The 24,273-nt window shown below is 64.2% G+C and overlaps 1 protein-coding gene across 2 annotated transcripts; it reads right to left on the bottom strand.

Annotated features, from left to right (window-relative positions):
• Window positions 1-4,136: 4,136 nt before the first annotated feature.
• NEUROD4 (neuronal differentiation 4) lies at window positions 4,137-11,381 on the bottom strand. Of its 2 annotated transcripts, XM_083814556.1 has the most exons (3): window positions 10,993-11,381; window positions 10,008-10,085; window positions 4,137-8,038 (listed from the first exon to the last, which is right to left on the bottom strand). In XM_083814556.1, exon 3 carries the CDS (start codon window positions 8,027-8,029, stop codon window positions 7,034-7,036), a length of 996 nt encoding a protein of 331 aa, XP_083670682.1. In that variant the 5' UTR covers window positions 8,030-8,038; window positions 10,008-10,085; window positions 10,993-11,381; the 3' UTR covers window positions 4,137-7,033. The 2 variants fall into 2 exon arrangements, with proteins under 2 accessions (XP_083670682.1, XP_083670681.1); XM_083814555.1 differs by lacking the exon at window positions 10,008-10,085.
• Between the last annotated feature and the right edge of the window lie 12,892 nt (window positions 11,382-24,273).

Below are 24,273 nucleotides of genomic sequence, written 5' to 3' on the forward strand. Positions count from 1 at the left end.
TGGGGCAGGCGCCCTCAGAGCAGGGGTTAACGAGCCGCAGCCGAGGCCGTTATCCCATATGGGGTTATCCCATATGGGGGGGGACCGGCACGTGCCGGGACCCTGCCCCGCGTGTGGGCCCGAGCCCCCTCTTCTCCAAACCACCCGACGTGCAGGGTGGATGCTCCGAACCCGGAGATGTTCGGAGCTGCTCCACCCCTCCTGCATCCCTCCCGGCCCCACTGGGATGCTCTTCCCATGAGCTAATGAATGCCACCGGGGGAAAAAAAATGACCCCAGGGTTTCACCGGGGGGGGGTTCAGAGCAGAAGACGGGGGCCAGGCAAAGGGGTGGCCACGGCACAGCGAGCGGGGCAGGGATTCCGGCGCTGCCGGCCCGCAGCTGGCTCTGGCCGTTGGGGAGCCAAGCGGTGGCCGCGTCCCTTGCCCGTGGGCTTGGGCTAACGGCCGGGAGCCGGCTGTGCCCCCGCCGCACCTCGCTCCGCGCCCCGGCGCACGGGCTCCCCGCGGGGACGCAGAGCAGCCAACTGTTCCCCGCAGAGGCCGGCGGGCTGCAGCCCGGGCTAATCCAATCCATCAGGGGGGTAATGAGCTATGAAAGTGCGGATTCAATTAAGGGGGATTGCGACGGAAGGCAGAGCCCCGGCGGCAGACGGAGAAAGGAGCCCGCTCCCCTCTGAAAGGGTCCATCTGTGCCGCCGGGTCCCCTCTTTGTGCTCCCTGAAAGGGACGGCGCCGCACAAAGGCAGCCGCGTCCCCGCCGGGAGCGAGGCTCCGGCGCTCCCCGAGCCTCTGCCCATTTCCCTGGGGGGGAAACTGAGGCACGGAGGGGTGAAGGGAGCTGCGGAGGGCGCCGTGGCAGGGTTTGGAGGTCTCTGGGTGCTGCTAGCAAGCTCGTTTGCGGGTGATTTGTGTTTTGTTTCTGAGTTAGGGGGGTCCTTGGCATGTGCTACAGCCCTTCAAATATCCCGGGCACGGCTGCAGGCTCAGGACCCGTCGCCCAGCTGAGACCCCGAGCTTTGGGCTGGATTTTGGGGCCGCGCTGCCCCGTTCCTACAGCATCCTGCATTTTGGGGGCCTCTTCCCACTGCCCCGTGCCGGCACCGGTCCCCATCCCCTGGCGAGGGGAAGCCGCTCCGCTTCGTGCTGGACAGCTCGGGAGTCCCCCACACCGCCCTGCTGGGCTCCGTGCCTCAGTTTCCCCTGCTGGGAATGGCTGGCGGAGCCAGAAGCACCCAAAGGTGCATGCAGGGGCTTCAGCACCTTCCTCTCCTCAGCTCCAACCTCCAGGCATCCAGTTCTGGGACCCCCCAAGCATCATTCCGGCTGGAAACACCCCCGGGGGCCTCTTCATCGGAGAGCCCCCCGCCTGATTACAACTTGGGGGGGATTGGGCCAGGGACGAGTTTAAAGACGGGATTATTCCTGTACAAATTCTGATTAAACCATCCCCAAACCCTCCTGCTACAAGATTAAGCAGAGCTCTAATCTCACCCGAGCAGCAAGACTTCGTCAATAACTCCAAATCTCTCCGCTGTTAGTTTATCTGGTGGGGATTAAGCAGGGAGGTTCCTGAACTTGTATTATAATAATAATAATAATAAAATAAATAAAAAAAGAAGCGCGTGTGTGCTGGCCAGTGCACGACAGCTGTCATTGCAGGCGTCGCAGCCAGGGCTGGGGCTGCCCGAAAAGCCTGCGTGGGGCAGGTTTTCTCCTCCCCCTATGTGGAGCACCAGACCTGAGCCCCGGGGACACCCCAAAAATGTCCTTCGTGGTCCAAGCACGAGCTCTGAGACTCCTATATGGGGGAGGATGGTGGGACCTGGGGGAGAAGCAGCTGCTGCACGCTGCATCCTCTGAACGGAGCCCTTGGTCCTTTGTCCACCCAGCCCAGAGCCCCCCGCGGCCACCCAGCCCCACCAGGACCCCACACCACCAGTGGGGCAGGACCGTGGTGTCCCCTAGCTGGTGTCCCCTTGGGTACCAGGAGGACACGGAGCATACTCGGAGCTCCCTGCTTCCCTCAACGAGGTGCTCCCAGCCCTGGGAATGCTGGCTGAGCCGGGACGGTCCTGGGATGCGGGATGGGCCCGGGATGCGGGATGCTCCGGAGATGCGGGATGGACTGAGCAGATGCCGGGGGAACGCCGGCCCTAATCCCCTGGCCCCGGCCCCGCCGAGTAAACACTCTGTACAGCTTTGCAAACAGATTGAAGCGCGGCTGATCTGGAGCACAGCGGAGAGCTTAGGGGCTCAGAGGAGCCAGCGCTGGGATTTGCGCGAATTCCCCGCCCCGCGCTGGCGGGAGGCTCCTCCGGAGCCGGCGGGATGGGGACCCCCATGGGGCTGGGGGGACATGGGGAGGGGAGCTGGCTCTGCCCCGCTCCCCTGGCCCCGAATCAGGGCATGGGGGGGACGTGGCAGGGCAGTGGGGCAGCCCTGGGGGTGCCTGGGGTTGGGGAGCAGCTGCAGGGATGTCCTGAGGAGCTCTGGGTGGTCTCCAAACCCCTGAATCGAGGGAGATGAGATTGCTCCAGGGGCTGGCCTGCTCCCAAATCCCTCAGGTCCCGTTCCCTTCAAGCCCACCAGCTGGGAGAACACCCAAGGGAGCTGCACGGTCTGGGGACACGTCTACCCCGTGGAGCCCCCTTGCCCTTTGCCCATGCTGTGACGGTGCTCGGCACGAAGCCCCTCTCTGGCTCCTCTCCTCCAGCCTGGCTTTTGGGGTCCCTCCTGCCTGTCCCACATCCCCGTGTGGAGCTTCACACACTGCTCCGGGGCTTGGTGGGCTGCTGGACAGATGTGCAAACGATGGGTTGCTTTGTGCCACGCGCATGTGCCTGGGGGTCCCAGCTTTGCACAAGCCCCATCGAACCCTCAGTGCCATTTGGGGGCAGACAAGCCACGTCCCAAATCCCCCCGGGCTCAACGGGGTGCCACCGCCTTGTCCCCTTGGGACCACATGCAGCCCCTCACCCACTGGCCATGCACAAATCAGCAAGAAAGTTTGTTGCCAAAATCTGATGTCCCCAAGGGGGAAAAGACGATTAACTCGAGAATCGACCGTCCGATATTTCGGCTTAGTGGGAAAAGCCTCGTGGCTTCCCAAGCTGGCCACATTAGGAGCTCAGTGGCTCACGGCGTTATCAGATTACAAACAATATCAGAATTACAGCTTTTAAAGCTGGGTTTTAAAAAGGCTTAGCAATTATACAGCTCGGGGCTCTCCCACCCACGCTGTGGAAACCAGGGCGACTCGGCACCAGGACCCTCGGAGTTGCTCCAACCACGGCTTTTCCAGGGCAAGCTGGGGTGTCCCCTTCCCTGAGCACCACTGTCCCCAGGATGGAGATCAAGTGGACTTAAAGCAAAGCTTCAGAAGTCCTAGAGGTGTGCAGAGCCACGCCAGGTTTGCTGTGGCTATTTCTGAGCCTCATTTCCCTGCCGAGTTCATCTCTTTTCACCCCGTTACTGAACCACGCTGGGGGACACACGGTCTCCCTGCTCTGGGACATCTCCGTCCCCAAGTGCTTCCAGCTGGGGCACCTCCAGGAAGCCTGGCACCTCTGCGTGCTGAGTCCACGAGGCCAAACCTCTCCACCTGGGGTCCCACCACCCCACACAGAGCCGTTTCCCAAAAGCGACGCTCTCCCATCACGTTGAGATGCAGGAGGAGAGGACGGACCATCCCCTGCTCCAGCCTCCCTGGTCCTTCTTCCCAAAGGAGCATCCTCCAGCCCCAGCTGAGACACGGCACGGGACAGGGGGAGTTTTTAACAAAGGCTCCTTTGTGCTCGATGCTAATAAGTCATTAAGGCCGGGTAAGTGCTCCTGGTGGACTAAACTCATGGGGCAGGGACCCTGCTCCCCTCGCACCGCAGCCAAGATGCCCACCATGGCTGCACGTCCTCGCTAGGGACAGTGACAAGTGGCACTGCTGTCCCCAAAACCTGAGCAGAGGGTGAAGTGTCTGCATGCTGCAGAGACACCAGGGCCCTAAGTGTCCCCCCAAGTCCTAAAGCCCCCCAAGGCACCAGGGAACGGCCGAGTGCTCACAAGGGACCGTGCACAAGCGCGGTGGCTTTGGCCACAGCCTGGTGCAGCTCCCTGCGTTTTGGAGATGAGTTTGGCCACCGAAGGGTGCTGGGGGGGGGTCGGGGGGGCCGGGGCACAGCTGGACTCTGGGTACCAGCGCTGAGCTGGCAGCGTTGCCACAGCCAGAGGCTGTTTTTCCTTCCACTGCTGCCCCAGCATCCTTGCAGGGGTCACTGAGGGGGGTCTCACCCTCTCTGCTGGCAGCAATAACCCCCAGCCCACGGCACGCACAGCCTGGGGCAGGGTAAGACCCCGGTGTAGGGGGGTCCCCTCTTGGTTAGGGGACACAGGAGGCCTCCACGCCTGCCTGCACGTCCCCCCATCCCTTAGCAGCAAAGCTGCAGCTGCGGGCCCCCCCCGGAGAGCCCCCTTGCCGTGCACAGCTTGCAGGGACGAGACGCTCGGCAGCTCCCACCGGGCTCCGTGCAGCAGCCGGCGTGGGGCTGGGGGGGACGGGGAGGCACCGAGCGGCGCGGGGACACGTGGCACTCAGGTCCCCATGCGAGGGGACGGCGGGGACAAGAGGCCCCAGCGGCAGCCAGGAGCTGCTCCAGGATTTGAGCACAGCTGGGCAAGGCAGGCTCCGGCGAGCAAAGCGCCGAGCGCGGGCAGGGCGATGCACGCCTTGCATGTGGCCGGGGTGAAACCAGGACGTTGGTGCGTGCACACCTGTGTGTGTGCACATTTTGGCAACCTCCTGTGTGTGCACACAGGCAGCTGTGTAGGGGAGAGCAAGAGGATGGCGTGCCAGCGTGCAAAGTCCTGCCGTGCACGTGTGATATTTGTGTGTGAGCGTGGCTGCGGGGGGTGCACGTGGCTGCTGGCGTGCATGGGGAGGTCCCCACGTGCGTGTGCGAGTCCACACGTATGTCTGGGCACACGCCAACATGTGCGTGAGCATGTTTGTGACGTGTAGCCCGTGAAAACCAGTTGCGGATGACCGATGTGTCAGGGACAGCGAGCAGAGCCCCGGGGCAGAGCCAGCAGCAGCTGGATGCTAAATGCCACCACCCCGCGGGGGAGCCCAGTGCCACCCACCTCCTGCCACCCCTGGGGACCGTCCTGGCTCCCAGCAGCGCACGGAGCCCAGCCCCGCGGTCAGGGATCCCAGCCGGACCCCAGCATGGGGGGTTTGGGATCAAAACTCCCCGGGTCCTGCTGGTTTCCCTGCCAGGCAGCCCGCGCCGCCACGCTGAAGACCACAGACAAGGAGACGACAGCCCCGCGGTGATGTTGCTTCAAACAAGACCACAACTTTATTTGAGCTAAAAACCCAATTCTGCTTTCTTTACAAAAGGATAAACATTTGCTCTCAGTACAAAAGGAAACAAGCCCCGGGATCCAGGGGCTGGGCAGGGACCTCCGGAGCGCAAATCATCTCCAAATTCCCAACTCTGTACAAAACACCTCGGTAAAAGAGTGAGGTTCGGCCAGCCGGGCTCGCGAGGCCAGTGGGGATTTCAAAAATAGTTGCCTGCATTTTCTTGAAAACAAAAATAGTTGCATAGCCTTTAAAAGTTATTGCTCATAGAAATACAGGGGACGAGTTGGGAGCTGCTGGGCACCATCCAAAACACGAGAAATGGCAATGTTAAATATGGAGTTCACCATTAAATATGCAACCCCTCGGCTAAAGTACTTGGTTCAGTCACCAGAAGATAGACCGCCAGGGCAGGAGGAAAATAAATTAAATAAATAATGGCTAATAAATAATCCTGGAGCAACAGCACTGCAAAAACCACACGTCTCCACAAAGCTAACTCCAACTAAGCACTTGGAAGTCAACCGGAAAATGAGGAGGTTCTTCAGCACATTCCACATTTCATGTAAAACAGAGGGAAATAAATTAGACACGCACCCCCCCCCCCCTCCCCAAGTAAATAATAAATAAAACAGGGAATTAAGACACGCTTCTTTTGGCAGGATGTCTTGGGAACGCGGATCGTGGTAGGTACTCTACAAACCCTAAGACGTGGCCCCGGTGGCTCCTGTTTCAGCTCTCGAGTCCGGGATATTTGTGCTCTGAAAGGTCGAGCATCCTCCAGCGAGGTGCCACGATCCGTGACAGTCGCCTGCTGGTTTTGGGTCCGAGGGCTGAGGCTGAGGACCAGGGCAGCGGGGACGAGCCGAGGAGGGATCGTCACGGAGATCTTGACGGGGCAGATACGGTGGCACGGGTCTCCCTCGGGTGGGAAGCAACCCCGGGGGTCTTCTGGGGGTGGTCCACATCATTCCCACCTCTGGGGCTGGACCCTTGGCTGCCCTAGGAGGGGAACGGGGAACTGGACAACCCGAGGGGCCCGAGGGGCTTGGGGCTCCCACACCGAGGAGGGAGCGAGCCGAGCTCTGGAGGCTCAGCAAATGTTTGTCCCTGGTGCTGGAGCGGGCTCATATCAGGCGAAGCTGGAAAACGTGCAGGGCGAAGCCACCTCCGTGAGCATCTCTGGGGGAGAGGGAGAGGGGAGCAGCGGCTCAGCTGTGGCCGGTGGTGGAGCTCAGCACCCAGGCTCCGCCACCCGAGCAGGATTCAGCTCCGGAGCCTGGAGCAGAAGAGCTGTGCGGACAAGAGCCCCGTCCCCAGCTGGACGTGCCTGGGACCAGCTCCTCGGTGCTGGTCCTGCACCGAAACCCCTTTCCCACCACACCTGGAGAAGGTGTTGCGGGTGTTTCACGCAGATACGGGGGTCTGCAATCTGGGTTCAGCTCTCAGGAAGGGTTCTGGGGGCAGCTCTGAAACTCAGCGAGGTGGCACGGGCTGGGGGAGGACAGGAGAGCCAGCTGCACCTCGCGCAGTGACGTCCTGCAGAGATGCTCAGAGGTCTCGCGCCGCCCCGGAGCAGCGATTCCCTTGCTCAGGCTGTGTCCCTTCTAGAAACAGCTCCGCAGCTCGGCCGAACTTCTCCCTGTCTCCAGAGTTCGGGTCTGACCCTGCTTTGCTACTCGTTGAAGATGGCATTGAGCTGGGGCCCGGCCACGTGGTGCGGGTAGGACTCGTAGCTCATGTCTATGGGGATCTCGTAGCGGGGCACCGCGCTTTGGAAGTGTGCTCCGTGTCCGTGTGCGCCCGCCAGGCTGACCGAGGGGTAGTGGGCCATGAAGGTGTAGGATTTATCCAGGTCTGGGGACCCGTCTTGCTTCAGGGAGAAGTTCCCGCTGATGCTCAGGGGCGGCGTCAGGGGCCCCTCGTAGGGGGGAGTGGTGCAGTCATTGGGGTGGGCTCCGAAGGACGCATCCACCAGGCTCTTGAAGGTCGGAGGCTTCAGATGCAGCAGGTGGGTTTCCATCGACCCGTAGGGCGGGCTGGGGAGCCCCGGGGACTGGTAGCTGAAGGAGTGGCTGGAAATGGCCGAGTCGCACACCGGGGACTTTTCTTCGTGCTTCTCCAGGAACAGGGTCTGCGGCCCCAGCTGCAGGCAGCCAGCCACCAGGTTGCTGGTGGGCTGCGACAAGCCCTTGCAGAGCATCTCCACAAAGCTCTTGCCTTCAGGAGTCTGCCCCGTTTCGAGCACCTCAGACAGAGCCCAGATGTAATTCCTCGCAAGCCTCAGGGTCTCGATCTTGGACAATTTCTGCGTCTTGGAGTAGCAGGGCATCACCCTCCTCAGGTTGTCCAGAGCATCGTTCAGGCCGTGCATCCGCGTGCGCTCGCGGGCATTGGCCTTCACCCGCCGGGCCCTGAATCGCTCCAGCCTCGCCTTGGTCATCTTCTTCTTCTTTGGTCCTCTTCTCTTCGGCTTTTCCCCGTCATCCTCTTCCTCCTCTTCTTCCTCGATGCTGTCGTGCTCTTCGTTCAAGCCAGGCACCAACCCGAAGGGACCTTGCCTGCCGTCCTCTTCCTTCAGCTCGCCTTTGGAGCTCAGCGTTTCGTCCATCCAGGCTTGGGTGCTCAGGAGCTCCGCCATCTCCTTGGGCTTGGCGTACGTCTTCGTCATCCCTGGCCTCTGCAAGAAGGGGACAAGGAGAAGTTAATGAATCCCAGCAGAAGACTCGCTCGGTGCATTAGGAACCGAGCACAAAATCATCTTCCAGAGACATCGACTGCTTTCTGTCCTCCAGTGGTGCCTATGGAATCTGTCTGTCTATCCCTACAGAAATTTCTAGTGATTTTTGTTACATGCCCATCACTGTAATGTATGGCATCCAGCACAAGGCACCACAGTTATGGTTTTTCTACTAAAAGGCGTGGTTTCAGACAATCTTTATGGGGCTGTAATCAGCTCTCAGTCCCGTAGCCGACACGTTGAGTCAGGAGCCACTGGAACTTTTTCCTGGGGACTTCCAGTAATTTACTTTGGGGTTATTCCCACCCATGAATTTGACTTGGAGCCTGATCTCCCCCTGGTCCAGCCCCATTCTCATGGCTTCAACCCTGATTCCACTTTGTGGGCTGCAAAAGGAAGCCTGAAAAAGTCAAGGTCCCCCTGCTGAGCCGTCCCTGGAGCTTCTCCTGCCCTAACCTGAGCACATTTGCCTGCACCTTCATTTCCCTCTGCCATAACGAGCGCAGTCCCGCCGCACAAAGCAGCCGGGGTTTCATGTTAATCAGCCCCCCCAGATCCTGTCACCGTGCCCGCCTCATTTAATAAAGCTTAGCATCTAAGCAGCTTTGCTGAAAGTGTGCTGTCCGAGCCCCGGCTCCACCGCCCCTGCCCACCCCACGTGGAAAATCCCACTTTTAATATGCGTGATGGGGCTCGGGGGCTGGATTAGGGTGTTAATTGCTCTGCCCAGCCACCGCAGCCCGGGAGGACCGTGTGGCCCCAATTAACTCTCGGGTAAAGCAATCGGAGGCGGTCAGATGCTCTGAGATCTGGTGAGCGAAGGCGGTGAAGGAACATCTTTGGGATGAATTGATGGGGCTGGCCAAGCTGGGAGGGAGCAGGGTCCAAATATCTTCTACCAGCACCCTGGGCGGACCACAGCTGAGCAAGGGCTGCACCCGCTTCGCACCAGAAAGGGCTGCAGGTCTGCTCGGACACCCCCCCCAGCCCACGGTTCTGGGGCTGTGAGCCCCACGGTTGCTTTCCCTCCACCCTCGGAGACCTGGCCCTGCACCCCTGCCGTCAGCACCCATCCCTCGCTCATCCTCTGCACCACAATTCCCTCCCAGTCGGGTGCTATCGGTGAAAAATTGCCGGGTTTGGGGCTTTGTGCGAGAGGCAGGACCAGCTGGTTCCCCCCTTAACGGCACTTTGCAGGGCAGTATTCCCCTGGGAGGGTGTCAGGAGGTTGCCCCTTTGGAAATGATTTCCAGTTTGAGCTTGCAGGGATTTTGCTCTCGCTTTTTCTCCAGACTATAGATTTAATAAATAATTAAAAAAAAAAATGGGGGAAAGGTAGACAAAAAGGGAATTGGCTGACGAAGTAACTTCCCAGTTTTCCAAGGAAGATGAGGAGAGCTGGGAACCCACTGCGAGTGGGAAGCTTTTCCAGCCTGTTTTGTTCGGATACCTTTCCTTTTGGACATCTCCACCCCACACTGTCTGAACGAACCACCAGGAACCCATTGGGAGAAAGCTAAAAACTTAATTTTCGGTTTGCCATGGCTTGGCTCTCCTGAGCTCTCCCGGTTCTCCCTTTGTGTCACGGGGCACCGGGCTCTCATCCCAAAACAAGTAGGATCAATTCCTTTTCCTTTCCTGCAGGACCAGGAACTCGGCTTCCACCCTTTGGTGGTTTCCTTCCAGCAGACTTGATCCCCAAGAGGAGCACGGCAGGTTCGGGACAGAGACCAACTGCAGGGCAGAAGACCCTGACCCCAAACAGGACCACCCGAAGCAGAAGAAAGGGCTGGGAGCCGGATCCGGGGGAGATGCTGGCACGAGAGCCAGGCACAAAATGGGAATTCAGCACAGAGGTGGGCAGGAGGGACAAGGCAGCCGCAGGAGGACCACGAAAATTAGGATTTACCTGAGACCTCTGCACCGTGTCCTGCCTGGGAACGCAGCAGGATGTGGCCCAGCTGTACGTGGACCCGGTGGGCTCTGGCTGCCAGGGAGATTAAAAACCCTTCAGCTGCTCCTTCAGCCCCAGTATGGCCATGGGATCACTGGTGCCTTTGAGTCCTGGACCCAGGAGCTTCTCCAGCCCGGTCCCACTCCTGGTCCCAGTCCCAGTGCAACCATCAGCCAAACAGGTGCAGAGAAGAAGGGATGCGATGGATTTTTTGGGGAGGGAATAAAACTGCCCAAGGGCATCCCTGCAGCACCCACACACCCCTGGAAAAGTGGGAGGAAGCCGGGGGGTGCTGGTAGCCACCAAATCCAGCCCGTTCCCGGGATGTGGGGCTGCAGGAGAGAAGGGGAAGAGTTTTTGGGTCCAGGCTGGGGGGGAGCCAGAAGCTCCCTTGGCCTCAGCTGCGGAGGCTCCCTCCCCGCTGGGCTCCTGGCCCCGGGCAGGATTCGCTGGGAAAAATCACTGGGACCCCCCCCCCGGCCTCCCCCCTCGGGCTCCCCCCCCCCCAGGACTCGAGAAACAAAAGCTGGGGCATCTCCTCCATCTCCCCCCACCTCCATCCTGATCCACAGCCCGGCCCCGACATGCATGGGGGAAAAGCTGGGGGGGGTGGACCGGTCCCGGTGCCACCGGGGGCATGGGGGGCCCGATCCCGCCCCGACGGCCACGGGGAGCCTCGACCAGAGGGACCGGGGGGGGTGAGGGAGAAGGACACCGGTTGGGGCTGGGGGCCGTGCGCCCCCCGCTTGCTCCCCTGGGGCTGGCGCCCGGCACCGACCCCCCCGGGAGTGGCTCCCGGTGCCCCGTACCCTTGCGACCCCCACACCGTCACAGGGCTTTTGGGGGGGGGGGGGAGGCACGGAGCCGGGCGGGGAGCCCCGTCGGAGGGGCCGTCGGGGTCCTCCGTGTGTCCCCCGGGGGGGTCCCGGTCCGCCCTTACCTGGGCACCGCAGCGAGTCCCCGCTGTCACTTGCCCGGGCGCATGGTGGCGGCGGCCCCGGGGGGGCGGGCGGCGGCACCGGGGGCGGCACCGGGAGCGGCACCGGGAGCGGCACCGGGAGCGACACCGGGAGCGGGCACAGCTCCGCTGTCGGGCGGTTTTGAAGCGCTCCCCGCCGCCGGCGGCTCCTGCACGGCCGCGGCTCCCCCCGGTGGCTCCTCCTTCGGGGGGAGGTGACCGAGCCCGGCTCCTCCCGCTGCCCCCCTCCCCCGGGACCCCGACGGCAACCCCCGGCACCCCCCGGGTGGGTGCTCCCCGGGGGGCTCCCGTGGTCCCTGAGCATCCCTGGGTGGGTGTTTGTGGGTGAGCAGCCTGGGGTGGGGACGTGGGTGGGGTCCCCAGGGTGGGCTCTCCAGGGTGGGGTCCCCAGGGTGGGTGTCGCCAGGGTGAGCTCCCTTGGAAGAGCACCCCAGGGTGGGCTTCTGTGGGTGGGCACCTCCAGATGGGTGCGTCCAGATGGGTGCCTCCAGATGGGCACCCCAAGACGAGCACCCCCAGATGAGCACCTCTGGTTGAGCTCCCCTGGATGGGCCCCTCCAGATGGGTGCCTCCAGATGGGCACCCTTAAAAATGCACCCCTGAGATGAGCACCCCCCAGAGCAGCACCTCTGCATGAGCACCTGAAGATGGGCACCCCTGGGTGGGCACCCCCAGATGGGCACCCCCAGAAGAACGCCTTGGATGAGCACCCCCAGATGAGCACCCCTGGATGGGCACCCCCAGATAAGCACACCCAGATGAGCACCCCTGGGTGAGCACACCCAGATGGGCACCCCCAACTGAACAGCCCCAGATGAGCACCCCCAGATGAGCACCTCTGGATGGGCACCCCGAGATGGTCACCACCAGAAGAACACCCTTGGATGAGCACCCCCAAATAAGCACCCCAGGATGGCACCCCTGGATGAGCACCCCCAGATAAGGACCCCGGGATGGTCACCCCTATTGAACAACCCCAAATGAGCACCCCCTGGACAAGCACCCCTGCATGAGCACCCCTGGAGGACCTCCCCAGTTTGCCCAGCACCCGGACGGACCCTGCCCGACTGTCCCCATCCAACGGGGCACGGCCGTGCGGGACATGGCGGCGACCCGAGCCCGTCCCTTTCTCCTGCAGCACCCACCCGGGGGCTCACCCTTGGGTGTCCCCACCCATGGTCCTCCTCGGCCGGGTGCTGCGCTGAGCAGCGGAGCTCGGGGTGGCCCTGGGTGACGTCGGCTCTGACACAGGTGCTCGGGGTGGGCGCGGGGGGGTCATGTTTCCCTCCCGGCTGTAATGAGAGTGCGAGGGGGAGTAATTAATTGCTGGTGCGGCCAGAAGGGGCCCGTCTGAGCTCGCTGCTGCTCAGACAAGAGAGAGAAGGGGCCCGGGGCTTCTGCCTCCAGCTCCGGACGGCGAGAGGGGCTTATGGAGAGAAATAATAATAATAATAATAAAACACAAAAACAGATTAATTAAGGAGGAGAGAGCCAGGGAGCCCTGCACGGATCTCGTCTGCCCCGGACAGGCACTGGGGCAGGGAGCGCCTCCCCCAGCACCGCTTCTCCCCTCTCCCCCATTGCTCCCCAGTACAAACCATTCAGTTACTGGGCTCCTCGCTCTCCCCCTGGCCGGGGGGTGGCACCCCAAAAGCCACCCTCTGTTGCCGGGACCATTGCCCGTCGCCGCTCGATGGGCGCTCCGACGCGCGGAGGACCCTCCGCATTAATTGCGAGCGCTCGCCATCACGTCCTTGGCAGCCTGGGATTACGGGGAATACTAATTAATTCATTAGCGGCTTCATGGCTTACTTCCCAGCGCCGGGCTGGGCCGGGCAGGGGGAACAGCTTGCGACCAATAAATCTGCCTGTTGCCACTGCCCCGCGCCGCCGCCGTCCCCTCCCTGACAGATGGCTCCAACAGGTTCGGCCCCACAAAAGGGGTGGCGGGCACCGCCGGGGGGGGGGACACACGGTGACGTCCCCGTGCTCAGGGCCGCCGGTGGCCCCCCCCCAGCGCCTGGGTGACCCTCGAGCACAGGCCGGCCGCATTGTCTGCCGGCCCCGCTGCCTTTCAAGGCCGGCCACGTGCCGCACGCTAATCCCATTGTGCGGGGGGCTTGGCATCTGTTCGCTTATGGGGGATCACCTCCCCCCCCCCCAACACAACCCCAGGGACCGCTCTCGCAAGATGTTCCCCTCGTCCCGCTCCTGTCGCCAGCGAGCCCCTGGGAGCGCCGGGATGGGGTCCTTCGTGTACATGGGGGGGGGGGGTGAGGTGGGGGGGGGGTGAAGCCCCCCCCCCCCCTTGTGCCGTCCCGTCCCGTCCCATCCCGGGTGGGTGCCGGGAGGGGAGGGCAGCTGCGCCGGGCATTACCATTTATATTGCACGGGGCCGTGGGGACTTCGCCTGCTGGGCGCGGGGAGGAGAGGGGCAGGGGGTGAAGAATCCGGCCCCTGGCAAAGCAGGGGGGGGGTCCTAATGGTCCCTGGAGCCAACCTGTGCCCAGCTGTGCCCCCCCCCCGCCCCGAGCCCTCCCACCCCACGTGTTCTCTCACCCCCAGCATCCTTCCCGGGGGCCCTCCATCCCTCTTCTCCTCATCCCACGTGTCCTCACCCCCCCCACACACACACAACCTTCCCATCCCCTGGGGGTTCCCATCTCCAGCAGCCCCCCACACACACCCCCTGCAGGTCCCCCCACGTCTCATCCCATCCCTCCCGCTGCCCACGTCTCCTTTCCCCAGGGGCTGGTGGCACGGCTTGGCACCGCGTGTCCCCACCCTGTCCCCCTCCACCCCCGCTCGTCCCGAGCCTCAGTTTCCCTCTGAGCTCCCGTGGGGGGTGACTTCACCGTCCCCGTGACATCTGGAGAGGAGGTGACAGGTCCTGGGCTCGTCCGCGTCGCCCCCACCTTCTCCACACCACCGGGCTGCCCGCGACCCCCCTTGGGAAAGCCACGATCCCAAAGGAGCCGACCTGCGGGGCTGGAGAATTTGGGGGGGACCTGGAGCAGGTCCTGCTGCTGCAGGAGGAGCTAGGGCTGGGTGTGGGGGGGCTCCACCTTAACGCTGCCCCCATCCCGAGCACCAGACAGGGGGCAAAGCCACCACCCCAAGCGCTCAGAGCAGGATGGTGGGGGGGCCCGGGGAGGACAAAAGCCCCGTCCCCTTGTCCCACCGGTGCGCCCAGGACCAGGACCAGCCCCCAGCACCCCTGCCCAGCGCCCAGCTCTTCTCTCCATCCCGTAATCTGATTGCTCCGGAGGGGCCGTGGCCTGGAAGGGAGGGTAATTGCCAGAGTAAATATTGTGAAAGCCCACCGGCGCCCCGGCCCCCGCTGCCCACCGCCCCGCCACCGGGGCTGGAATTCCTGGGCCCGTGCGGAAACGCAATTACCGCGTATTAACGGGGTCTAATTTAATCCCGGCAGCTGCGCCGGGGCCGCCTGATTTGCATGACATTGGGGAATGCAATTAAAGAGAAATCAGGGGCTGGGGGGCCCGGCTGGGCTGCGGCGGAGGTGGGGGGGGGGCGCCCAGGCGCGGCCGGCGCTCGCTGACCCGTGGTTGTCAAATTGAGCGATGGTGGCACCGGGGTGAGGTGGCGGAGTGGGGGGGTGGGGGGGACGCTCTGCATGACAAACGGTTGTCCCCCCCCCCCCCCCAGCTTGGCCCTGGGGTGCTCCCGAGCACCCTGGTGGCCCCACGCCAGGTCCGGCTGGCCGCAGGGGTTGTCACCGCGCGGTGGCTGCTGGCTGGAGGAGAAGGGACCATCCGGGGTGCTTGGGAGGTGTCAGACGCTGGGGATGCTCTCGGGGGACCGGTGGCATCCCCATCCCTCGCTGCAGCCCCCCGCCCCCCCAGCACTGGGACGAGGAGAGCCCCACGCTTGTGGGCACCCAGCCCGTCCCGATGCCGTGCATGGCTCCGGAGATGGCCCGGGCTGAGCTTTTCTCACGGCTCCCTGCCTCAGTTTCCCCCGAGCAGCCTCCCAGACAGCACGCAGCCGGGGGTGGGATGCTGCTCGAGCGCCCAGCTGGGCCGTGGGGCACAGCTGGGCTCAGCACCCAGCCCCGCTGTCCCCCGGGGAGCACAAGGGGCTCGGGGCCAGCGCGGTTGCTGGCACGCTCCGCTCTTGGCTCCCTGCAGGACGCCTGATGGCACAGCTGGGAAATCCCACACGCGCCGCCCGCGGCCCCGCGGAGCTGGCAGGGAACGGGCATCCCGCGCTGCCGAGCCTCGGAGAGCAGGGCTCAGGGACACCCTCGAGCTGGGGACACGGGGACGGGCAGACGTCGCACGCAGGGGACAGCGAGCGGCGCCCCTGCCGTGCTGTAACCCGGTGCAATCCCACTCAGCGCCACCCCAGGACCCCAGGACCCCATTGCGTGAGCCCTCTGGAAAGGAAAAGGGGGCGCACTGCCAAGCACCCTGCCCAGAAAAGGGTCCCCAAAAGGCTTCCCACAAACAGGGTGCAGCCCCGAGCCGCTGATGGAGCTGGGTGCTGGGTGCTGGGGCCAGGTGCTGGGTGCTGGGGTGAGCAGGAGCACAGGGGGCCGGGGGCTGCATCCAGCCCCGCTCCATCGCTTTCCAGCAGCTTTGGCCCTCCTGGAGCAGGGGCACAGCCCAGGCTGCAGCCAGCAGCTCCCTCACCCCTTTTTTCTCCTTTTCCTGCCCCAAAACTGCCCCGGGATGCTCAGCACAGCACCCAATCCTTCCCCTTCAAGCGGTAATTTTGGTCAGGGCGCATTGCCTTGCGTGACCCCGGACGGAGCCGAGCTGGACGTCAAAAAAAAAGCTCCTGGAGGAGGAGAAAGAGGTGAAGGCAGCGGCACGGAGAATCCACAGCATGTCTCAACCCACGGGAGAGCCACGGCCCCGCAGCATGAGTGTGCCGAGCTGCAGCCGGAGCCGGGCGCGCATCCCCGGGCGGGAGCTGACATCTGCTGGTAAGAAATCTCAGCAGCCTGCCAGCCCCGCGGGGCTCCTCTTCCCACGCTGGGGTGCTCCCCAGCCCAGATCCGGGGCGCTGCTGGGCGCAGGGGTCCCCAGGCTCAGCACCCCCCGCTGCAGGAGCTGCGGGACAGCCGGGGGTGGGCAGGACGTGGGACAGCACACGGCGCCAGTGCCCAGAAATTTGGGGTCGGCATTGGCTTTTGCGTGGGGGCACGGCCCTGGGTGCAACCCAGCGACGGCCCCAGGGCTTCTCCCCGCTGTATGAGGCACTTCTGAGCCCTTAAAACCGCCACGGTGGGAATAAAAGGACACAGCCTGGCAGCAGCGGAGGTCCTGCGTGGTGCTCCTGCCTCTTGGGGCCGGATTCACCCCAGCACAGAGCCTGTCCCCACATCCCCAGGGGCCGCAGCCCCCTGCCCTGGCTGGACTCCGGAGGGCGAAGAGGAGGAGGAAGAGGAGGAGAAGGAAGACGAGGAGGAGGAAGAGGAGGAGGAAGAGGAGGCTGCCTTGGCACAGGCGGCGACGCTGCTGCCTGGCCGGCCACCGCGGGCCCCAGATGTTGCGCTGCGGGCACGGCTCGGCGCTCTCTGCCCGCTTGGCAGCCTTGTGGCCCAGCTGCCTCCCCGAGCAGCCCCGCAGCGGCCCCCGGGAACAACCACGGTCCCCCCCGCCCCGGTCCAGCTGGCCCGGACCCAGTCAGCGGCCAGGCGTGAAGATCTCCTGGTCCTGTGCGGCTCGGAGGAAAGCAGCCCCGGGGAAGAGGAGCCCGGGCCCCTCTGCGGGCACCTGGAGCCGGCCAAGGGCGATTTTCCAGGCTGCTGGAGGGCACAGGAGGGGGACGTTGGCCGGGGGTGGCCGCGGAGCATCCCCGCTGCTGCTCCCCGAAGGGAGAGGACGGCTCATTGTGCGTTTGAGAATTTTACAAGCAAATCCGTTCATTCGCTGATGAGCTAATTAGAAATGGGCCCGCTAAGGGCTGCCGCTCCGTGGCTCCCCAAATCAACTCCGGCTTGGAAACCGCATCCAGGGAGCTCCTGGGGAGATGTCCTGGGCCACGTCCCGATGCTCTGCAAAGGGATGGGGACAAAGACCCCTCCGTGCCGGGCTGTGGCCGTACCCAAAACTGCTTCAGGGCCAGGAAAAGGGCGCCAGGGAGCCTCGAAGCCCTGTGCTGGGGCTGCCGGGGGTGCTGGGGGTGAATTCAGGCGAGGAGATGCAGCTCCTGCACCCTCTCGTGGTGGATGCAGGGTGGTCCCCGTCTCCAGTAACCCCCAGTGTCCCCCAGTTCGCGCACTGGGGACAGTTGGGGACAGCACCTCCCAGGCGGTGACGTCCTGCCGTCCCCAGCATTGCTCTGCCACCGGGTGCCACCACCTTGGTGTCCCGACCCCGTCACCCCGAGCTCCCCGGGGCACCGAGGGTCCCCCACCAAGCTCCAGGCTCAGGGGCTGCGTGCCGAAAACAGCTCCCTTTTTGGGGTCAATCCCCAGGTTTTTGGGACAATGCCATGCCTCGTGCAGGCACGCTCCTTTGTGCAGTATGCAAACAGGGGCCAGCCTTTCACGCCGGATTACACCGCCCGGCACAAAACCACGAGGGCTCTGTCAGCCGCCGTCTAATTGAAGCTTCGCTCCATCCCGGGCGAAATCCGTCTCTAATAACACAAAAACCCACCTCGGGGAACAATTACGCGGCGAGGAGCTGTCAGGAAGAACTTGTGCCGTCTCCCGGAGGACATCCCACTCTGCGGCAGCTCCCAGCAGCCCCGTGCCGAGCCTTCTCCCAAGGAAAAAAAAATAAATAAAAAAACTAAAAAAAAAAAAAAAAGACGTGTTTTTCAAAATGAGATTTCTCTCACCTGCGGCGGCAAGCTCGGAGGTGGGAGCTGCTGCTGCTGCTTCTGCGGTTGTCGCTGCATACATTGAGCCACCCCCTGCGCCTTCCTCGGCCGGCTCAGAGCTGGGCTTTGCCATGAGAGCCGTCCTGCGTGGCGGTACGGCACACACCTTGCCCCCGTGGAAGCGTGCCCAAGCGTGAAAATTGCTCAGTTCTCTCCGAAAGCTGCCCAGAAGCGCCAGGAGGGAGGCGGCGGCGCGATCGTCGGCACCGCTGGAGCTGGTGGTGGTAGGAGGCAGCTCCTCGAGCGGGGGCAAGACTTCGTCTGCTGCAGGCTGCTTGGCCAGGAGAGGTGTTGTTTTTTTTCCTGGAAAAAAATTCTGCTTTGGGGAAAATCACATATTGCTTGGCATCTCTTAGGGCATCGCGACACCGGTGAGGAAAAGGCTTTGGGATGGGCTGCTTGTGAGCACCCGCGTTTGGTCCGTCCTCCAAGCTGAAGCAAAGCCCACCAGGTCCATGATGCTCTTCCCGCTGGATCCTTGGGCTGGGACACCGGCAGGCACTGGTTTGTTGGTCTGGGCCACCAGTAGGCACTGGTTTTGGGTTTGGGACACCAGCAGACACTGGTTTGTTGGTCTGGGCCACCAGCAGGCACTGGTTTGTTGGTCTGGGCCACCAGAAGTCACTGGGTTTTGGTCTGGGACACCAGAATGCACTGGTTTGTTGGCCTGGGACACCAGAAGTCACTGGTTTTTGGTGTTAGCACTGGTCTATCAGCCTGGTTCCCTGTTTTGGGGTCTCGGGGGTACACCTAAAGCCCACATCCCACGGAGCTGGGCCCTCCCCACCACCACCCCACGTCTCCCGTGCTCCGGGGCAGATCCGTGGCCCTCCAGGGCAGCGCTCCTCGTCTTCTCAGAGCTTCTTCCCCCACCCCGGGGAGATCAGCATCATCCCACGGCGCTGCCGTCATCATCCTCACGGCCACCAGGCATCCCCCGGCCCGAGGCTGATGTGTCTGGGGCAAAGCCACACATTTGGCACCCCGGGACCCCCATGTGAGGCTGCTGCGAAGCAAGCAGAAAGCTCAGCGGCACGGCTGGGGCTTAATTTCGGACGGGGAAGGAGCAGCAGCAGGGAAAGAGCTGGGAAAACGAAATCTGGGGGCAGAACGCCGGGACCGGTGCCCGCGCTGCTGCGATGAGCCCGGCCCCGGGAGTGGAAGCCCGGGGTGGATTTGTGCCGTGCATCACAAGCACTCGACTCATCTCCATCTCATCCCACTCGACTCATCTCCATCTCAGCCCACTCGGCTCATCCTGGCCTCATCCCACTCAGCTCATCTCAGCCTCAGCCCGTGTAACTCATCTCGGTCTCATCCTGCTCCAGAACCCCTTTGCGCATGGCAGGAGCTGTTTTGGGGGCCGTGCGCGAGTGCTCCTGGAGGTGGTGGAGGGGCTGCAGTGGGAAAGCAAAGGGGCCAGCGTGGTGGGAAGGGGATTGGGACCGCAGCCCTGCCCCCGGGGGCTTCCCCACCACCCCCCGGCTGCTGAGCGAAGGGAAGGGGTGAAACAAGGGGGTGCCAGCCCGTGCCAGGGCTGGGGAGCTCAGCCTGCCCCCACGCACCCCCCTGGCCACCCCGTGTCACCCCCTGTCCCCAAAAGCCACCAGCCCTCCTCACTCCCAGCCCTGCCAGCACCGGGACGCCCCAAAGCGTCCTCGTCCCTCCGCCTTGGGGACCCCAAGAGAGCCCTGCGCCATCCCCGCTCCCCCCCGCACAAAGGGGTGGGAAGAGCCCCTGGGGAATTAACGAACTCCGCTAATGAGGGGGGAATTCCGGGAAGGGAAACAACCCAGGGGGTATCCGGGTAGGAGGGATCCTGGCACGGCGTCGGGGATGGGACCACAAGGGATCGGCCAAGCTGGCTCCGGGAACGGGTCCGAGCCCGGGGGCTGGAGCTGCTGCCCCCCCCCGAGCACCAGGTCCTCCTTGCGGACGCTCCCAGACCCCCCACCCCATCCAGCCCCACCAGCACGGGGGGGGCAGAGCTGAGCCCTTTGGGGGGCTGGGGAGGGACCTACAGGCAGTGGGGTCGCCTGGAGGCACCACGGCCCTGAGCAGAGCCCAGCAAGCACAGGGTCGCGGCCAAGGTCCCCTCCTGGGGGGGCACAGGATGCTCCCGTGGGACCCCAGCACCCGGATCCCGGTGGGTCACCCCAAAACCGTGCCGTGGGATGGAGCAGGGGATGGAGGTGACCTGCTGCACCCTCCGGACCCCAAGAAAGGCCCCAGAGCGATGGGTGATGGGGACGGGGGAGGTGGTGAGCAGAGCACCCGGCACCCGAGGCGATGGAGAGCTTGGGGGCAGAGAAGTCCTGCGGGATGGGGTCTCGGGGTCTGTTTTTGTAGGGCCTGAAGTCACCTCTGGGTACAACAGGCATGGGGAGCAGTGAGGGGGTCTCCGGGACGGAGAAGGACCGCAAACCATGACTGTGGGGTTGGGGGGCATCCCGGGAGCACCTTGGCTTTGGTGGAGAAGCAGAAAGGTCTCCAGGGCTCCGCCACCCCATTTAGGCACCAGAAGGGGGTCCGTGGCCAGGCGGTGGGGCCGGGGTTCTCCATCCCACCCCCCCAAAACCAGCTGTGCCCCCCCCGGCAGCAGGATCGTGCCCCGAGCCAGGACACAGCTGGGTCGTGTCCCGATCCCGCAGCAAGCAGCAGGCAGGATGGGACAGGGAGCGGTTAGGGGATGGCTTTATTGCAGCTCTGCCTCGGGGCGATTCCTCCTTTTTGGCAGGTCCCACGCCAGAAGAGGCAGGGGACGAGCTGGTGGGATCGGGCACAACCGGCCTCAGGGGGCTGCAGCGGGCACCGCGCAGAGCCCTGGGCCAGGGCCCCGTGTCCCCAACGTCCCCAGGCGAGGCCACCGCTTCGGGGGACAACACTTACCCCGCTGGCCACCCGCTATCCATCTGCAGGAGGCAAAACAGAGAGGTGAGAGCCGGCAGCGCGGCGCGGGAGGAGCTGCAGGTGCCCCTCAGCACCATGCCACAGCCCCCCCAACCCCCCCCGCCCCCCAAACCCTCCCGCCCCGGGTCCGTTCTCACCCTTTTTGCCCCCAAAAATCAGCCGCACGGCCCCCGCCAGGGTGTCCCCCAGGGACCTCAGGAGGCGCTCCAGCAGGTCGGTGGCGTCCACCAGCGCTCCTTCGGAAGCCCGGTCCCTTCCCTCGGCATCTGCGGGGGGAGAGGGGGGGGTCTCCGGGGTGCCCTGGTGCTGCTCCAGGGCTCCTTGCCCCCCCCCCCCCCCCCAGCACCCCAATTTGTACCCTGGCAAAAAGAAGCTGCTCCAGCCCTGGAGCTGCTGCTTCTTGTGGGTTTTTTTTTTTTGGGGGGGGGGGGAACAGAGCCCCTGGCACCGTGGCTGGCGCTTGGATGGCGGGGGGGGGGGGATGTGGGGGCTGCCAGGAGTGAGCCCACCCCCAGAAAAAGGCAGAAGCCGCCCGCAGAGAAGGGAGAAGCCACCCCCAGGAGCAGGGTCCGGATGCTCTGCGCCTTGCAGCCCAGCCAGCAGCCCCCCCTGGGGAGTGGGGTCCCCACTCAGGACCCCCCCTCAGGTCCCTCAGGACCCCCCCCCGCTCAGGTCCCCACGCAGGACCCCCCCAAACCCCCCCAAGCTCACCGGTGCCCGCGGAAGGCGTCACGTCGGTCGGCACTGCGGGTGGAAGAGAGAGGGGTTGTCACCGACCCCCTTGTGGGGTCAGGATGGGGACAGAGCCCCCCGTGCCAGCCCCTTGGGGACACCTCATCCCCTTCCTGCCCCCCCCCCCAGGACCCCCCCCCCCCGGGGGGACCTGCCCTACTCACGGCCAGCAGCCAGGCTGCAGGCGAGCCCTGCCAGCGCCAGGAGAGCCCAGAGCTTCATCGTCCCCGGGGGTGTCGGGGGGTGGCAGCCCAGGGGTGACAAGCCCAGGCTGGGCCCCGTCCCTTATGAAGGCAGCGGGCACCGGTCGGCGGGGCTGGGGGGCCGGGGGGGGGGGGGCTGGCTGGGGGAAGGTGCCCCCGCCCGGGCGCGGGGCCAGCGCAGGATTAGCCCGGATCAGCCCCGCAGCCCCTCCGGGAGCCGCCAGCCCCAGCCAAACCGCGGCCGGTCCCCGTCCCCCTGGGCTCCACGTGCTGGAGCGGTGCCCGAAGGCTGGGCAGGCTGGGTGGCTCCCATCCACACCCCCCCAGTACACCCCATACCCCTCCCAGTACACCCTGTACCCCTCCCAGTACACCCCATACCCACCCAATACACCCCATACCCCCCCAGTACACCCTGTACCCCTCCCAGTACACACCATACCCCTCCCAGTACACTCCATACCTCCCCAGTACACACCATACCCCTTCCAGTACGCTCCATACTCCTCCCAGTACACCCCATACCCCTCCCAGTACGCTCCAGTATCCCCCAGTAACTGGGAGCACTTGGTTTTTTTTACCGCTGGATGAAAAAGAGGCAAAAAAAAGGGGCAAAATGGGGCATCAAATGCATCAAAGGTGGGGAAATGCAGGGATAAAAGTGTGGGGTGGCTCTGTGGGGGATGCAGGCGGCAGCGGGACTGGGGTGCTGTGGGACGGGGATGCTGTGGGACGGGGACGCTGCGGGAGCACCCTCCTGGTCCAGCCCCAGCTCCCCGTTTTGGCGCTGAGCAGGGCAGAGCATCGCCCCCTCTGATTTTGGGGACACCCAGAGCATCCTCACCGCCTGGAGTGGGGTTTTCTGCCCACGGGGGTGTGCGCGGGGAGGAACGAGGTGCCGCGCAGGGAGGCGAACGATGGGGCCGTGGGGAAGGGCAGAGGCAGAAATGCAAAACCCAAGGCTGAATTTTCTCCCCCCGCCGCTCCGCACAAAAACACCGCCCAGGAGGGATTCGTGCCGTGCCCTCTCCCACCCGCGATGCTTTGTGCGCCCGGATCAGCTTCGTCCTCACGTCTTTGCGAGGGCGAAGGCAGCCGAGCGTGGCCCCGCCGCGGTGCCGGCACGGGCAGCGCTCACGCTCGGGATTCACCCGAGTGCTTCCAGCCCTCCCAGAGAGCTGGGCTGGAGCCGCAGGAAAACAATTCGGGTGGAAGTGGGGAAAAAAAATCGTGGTGGCAAAGCGAGCAGGTGTGGGGTCGGTAGGAGGATGCCCAGGAGATGCTCGGGCAGCCTGGGTCCGTCCTGGGTGGGCAGGAAGAAAAATCTCCCCGGAGCTGGGACCAGAGGCCGCGTCCCTGTGTGCCTCGAATCAGGCAGGGTCTGGACGGGAGACCCCCCCCGGATCCTCTCCCCCCATCACTCCTCACTACTCCGGTACAAAAATAACCACTCACGTTTAAGACATCATTTACAAGACCCTGAATCCCACTGGATTAATTCATCACGGCCCCAAAACCCCAGGCTGAGGTCTCAAAAGCACCGAGGACTTGATCATTTGCTTGAAATTTAACGAGGCCGAGGCTCTTTTTCTGCTGGAAAAAGAACAAAGCTGGATGAAGACATCGTCCCCTGCCCAGTCCCCACTGCGAGGGGCTTGTTCCCAGCAGCTCCTTGGTGCTGGGCGCTGGTTTTCGCCCTGGTCCCAGTCCAGTGTGACCGATGGTTGGGATGAAACTGGCCGTGGGTGTCCCCAGAGGGACACAGCCCACCCCTGAGCCCCCTCCAGGCTTTTTCGGGACCCTTTGCACGGCCCCGTCCTTGACCTGCCCGAGTGACAAGGATTTCTTCCTCTCTCCAGCCAAGGAACCAGGACCAGGCAGGGCGAGGGGACTGGGAAGGTGCCTTCAGGTCACGGTGGGGGTCCCAGCCCCTTCGCACACCCCCGCGAGCCTCCAGCTTTGGGGGTCCCGTGCGGACCCCCCTGAGCAGCACCCGCGGCACCCAGGGCACAGCGGCGGTGGGAACCAGGCTGGGTCCCGGAGGGGCTGCGTGGTTAATCCGGGATAATCCCACCCTTGGCTGCTCTCCACCGGGAAGTGCTGGGGGTTATTTTTCCACCCGGACTTTCCCTCCCCGTTAATCCAAACGCTGCTGCCCTGGGGCTGGGGCCTTCCTCCTCCTCCTCCTCCCCACCGCGCAGCACCCGGAGGCGGCGCGGTGCCGACCGCAGGCGCCGTGCTTCTGTCCCCACATTTGGGGGCGGGGGGGGGCAGCACGGCCACTGGTGGCCCATGGGGACACGGGGGGACACTGGCTGGGACCCGGTGGGGACGGAGAGGTGGCCCTAGGTGAGACGGGGCAGGGAGCTGGGGTCGGTTGCCACCAAACCAGGGGACGAAAAGGGGACCCCCTGTTGGGGACGTGGCCACGGGAGGTGCCGAGGCCGCCCCCCCGTTATTCAGCACGGGAGGGGTTAAGGGAGCTGCAGGGCACCGCGGCGAGGTGAGGAAGAACTGCAAAGCTTCGCAGATAAGGCGG

The sequence above is a fragment of the Anser anser genome, assembly GCF_964211835.1.
Source record: "Anser anser genome assembly, chromosome: 30".
Lineage (NCBI taxonomy): Eukaryota > Metazoa > Chordata > Aves > Anseriformes > Anatidae > Anser > Anser anser.

Bases quoted from the DNA above. Each gene is read 5' to 3' on its own strand.
- NEUROD4 (XM_083814555.1), bottom strand. From the start codon at position 8,029: ATGACGAAGACGTACGCCAAGCCCAAGGAGATGGCGGAGCTCCTGAGC.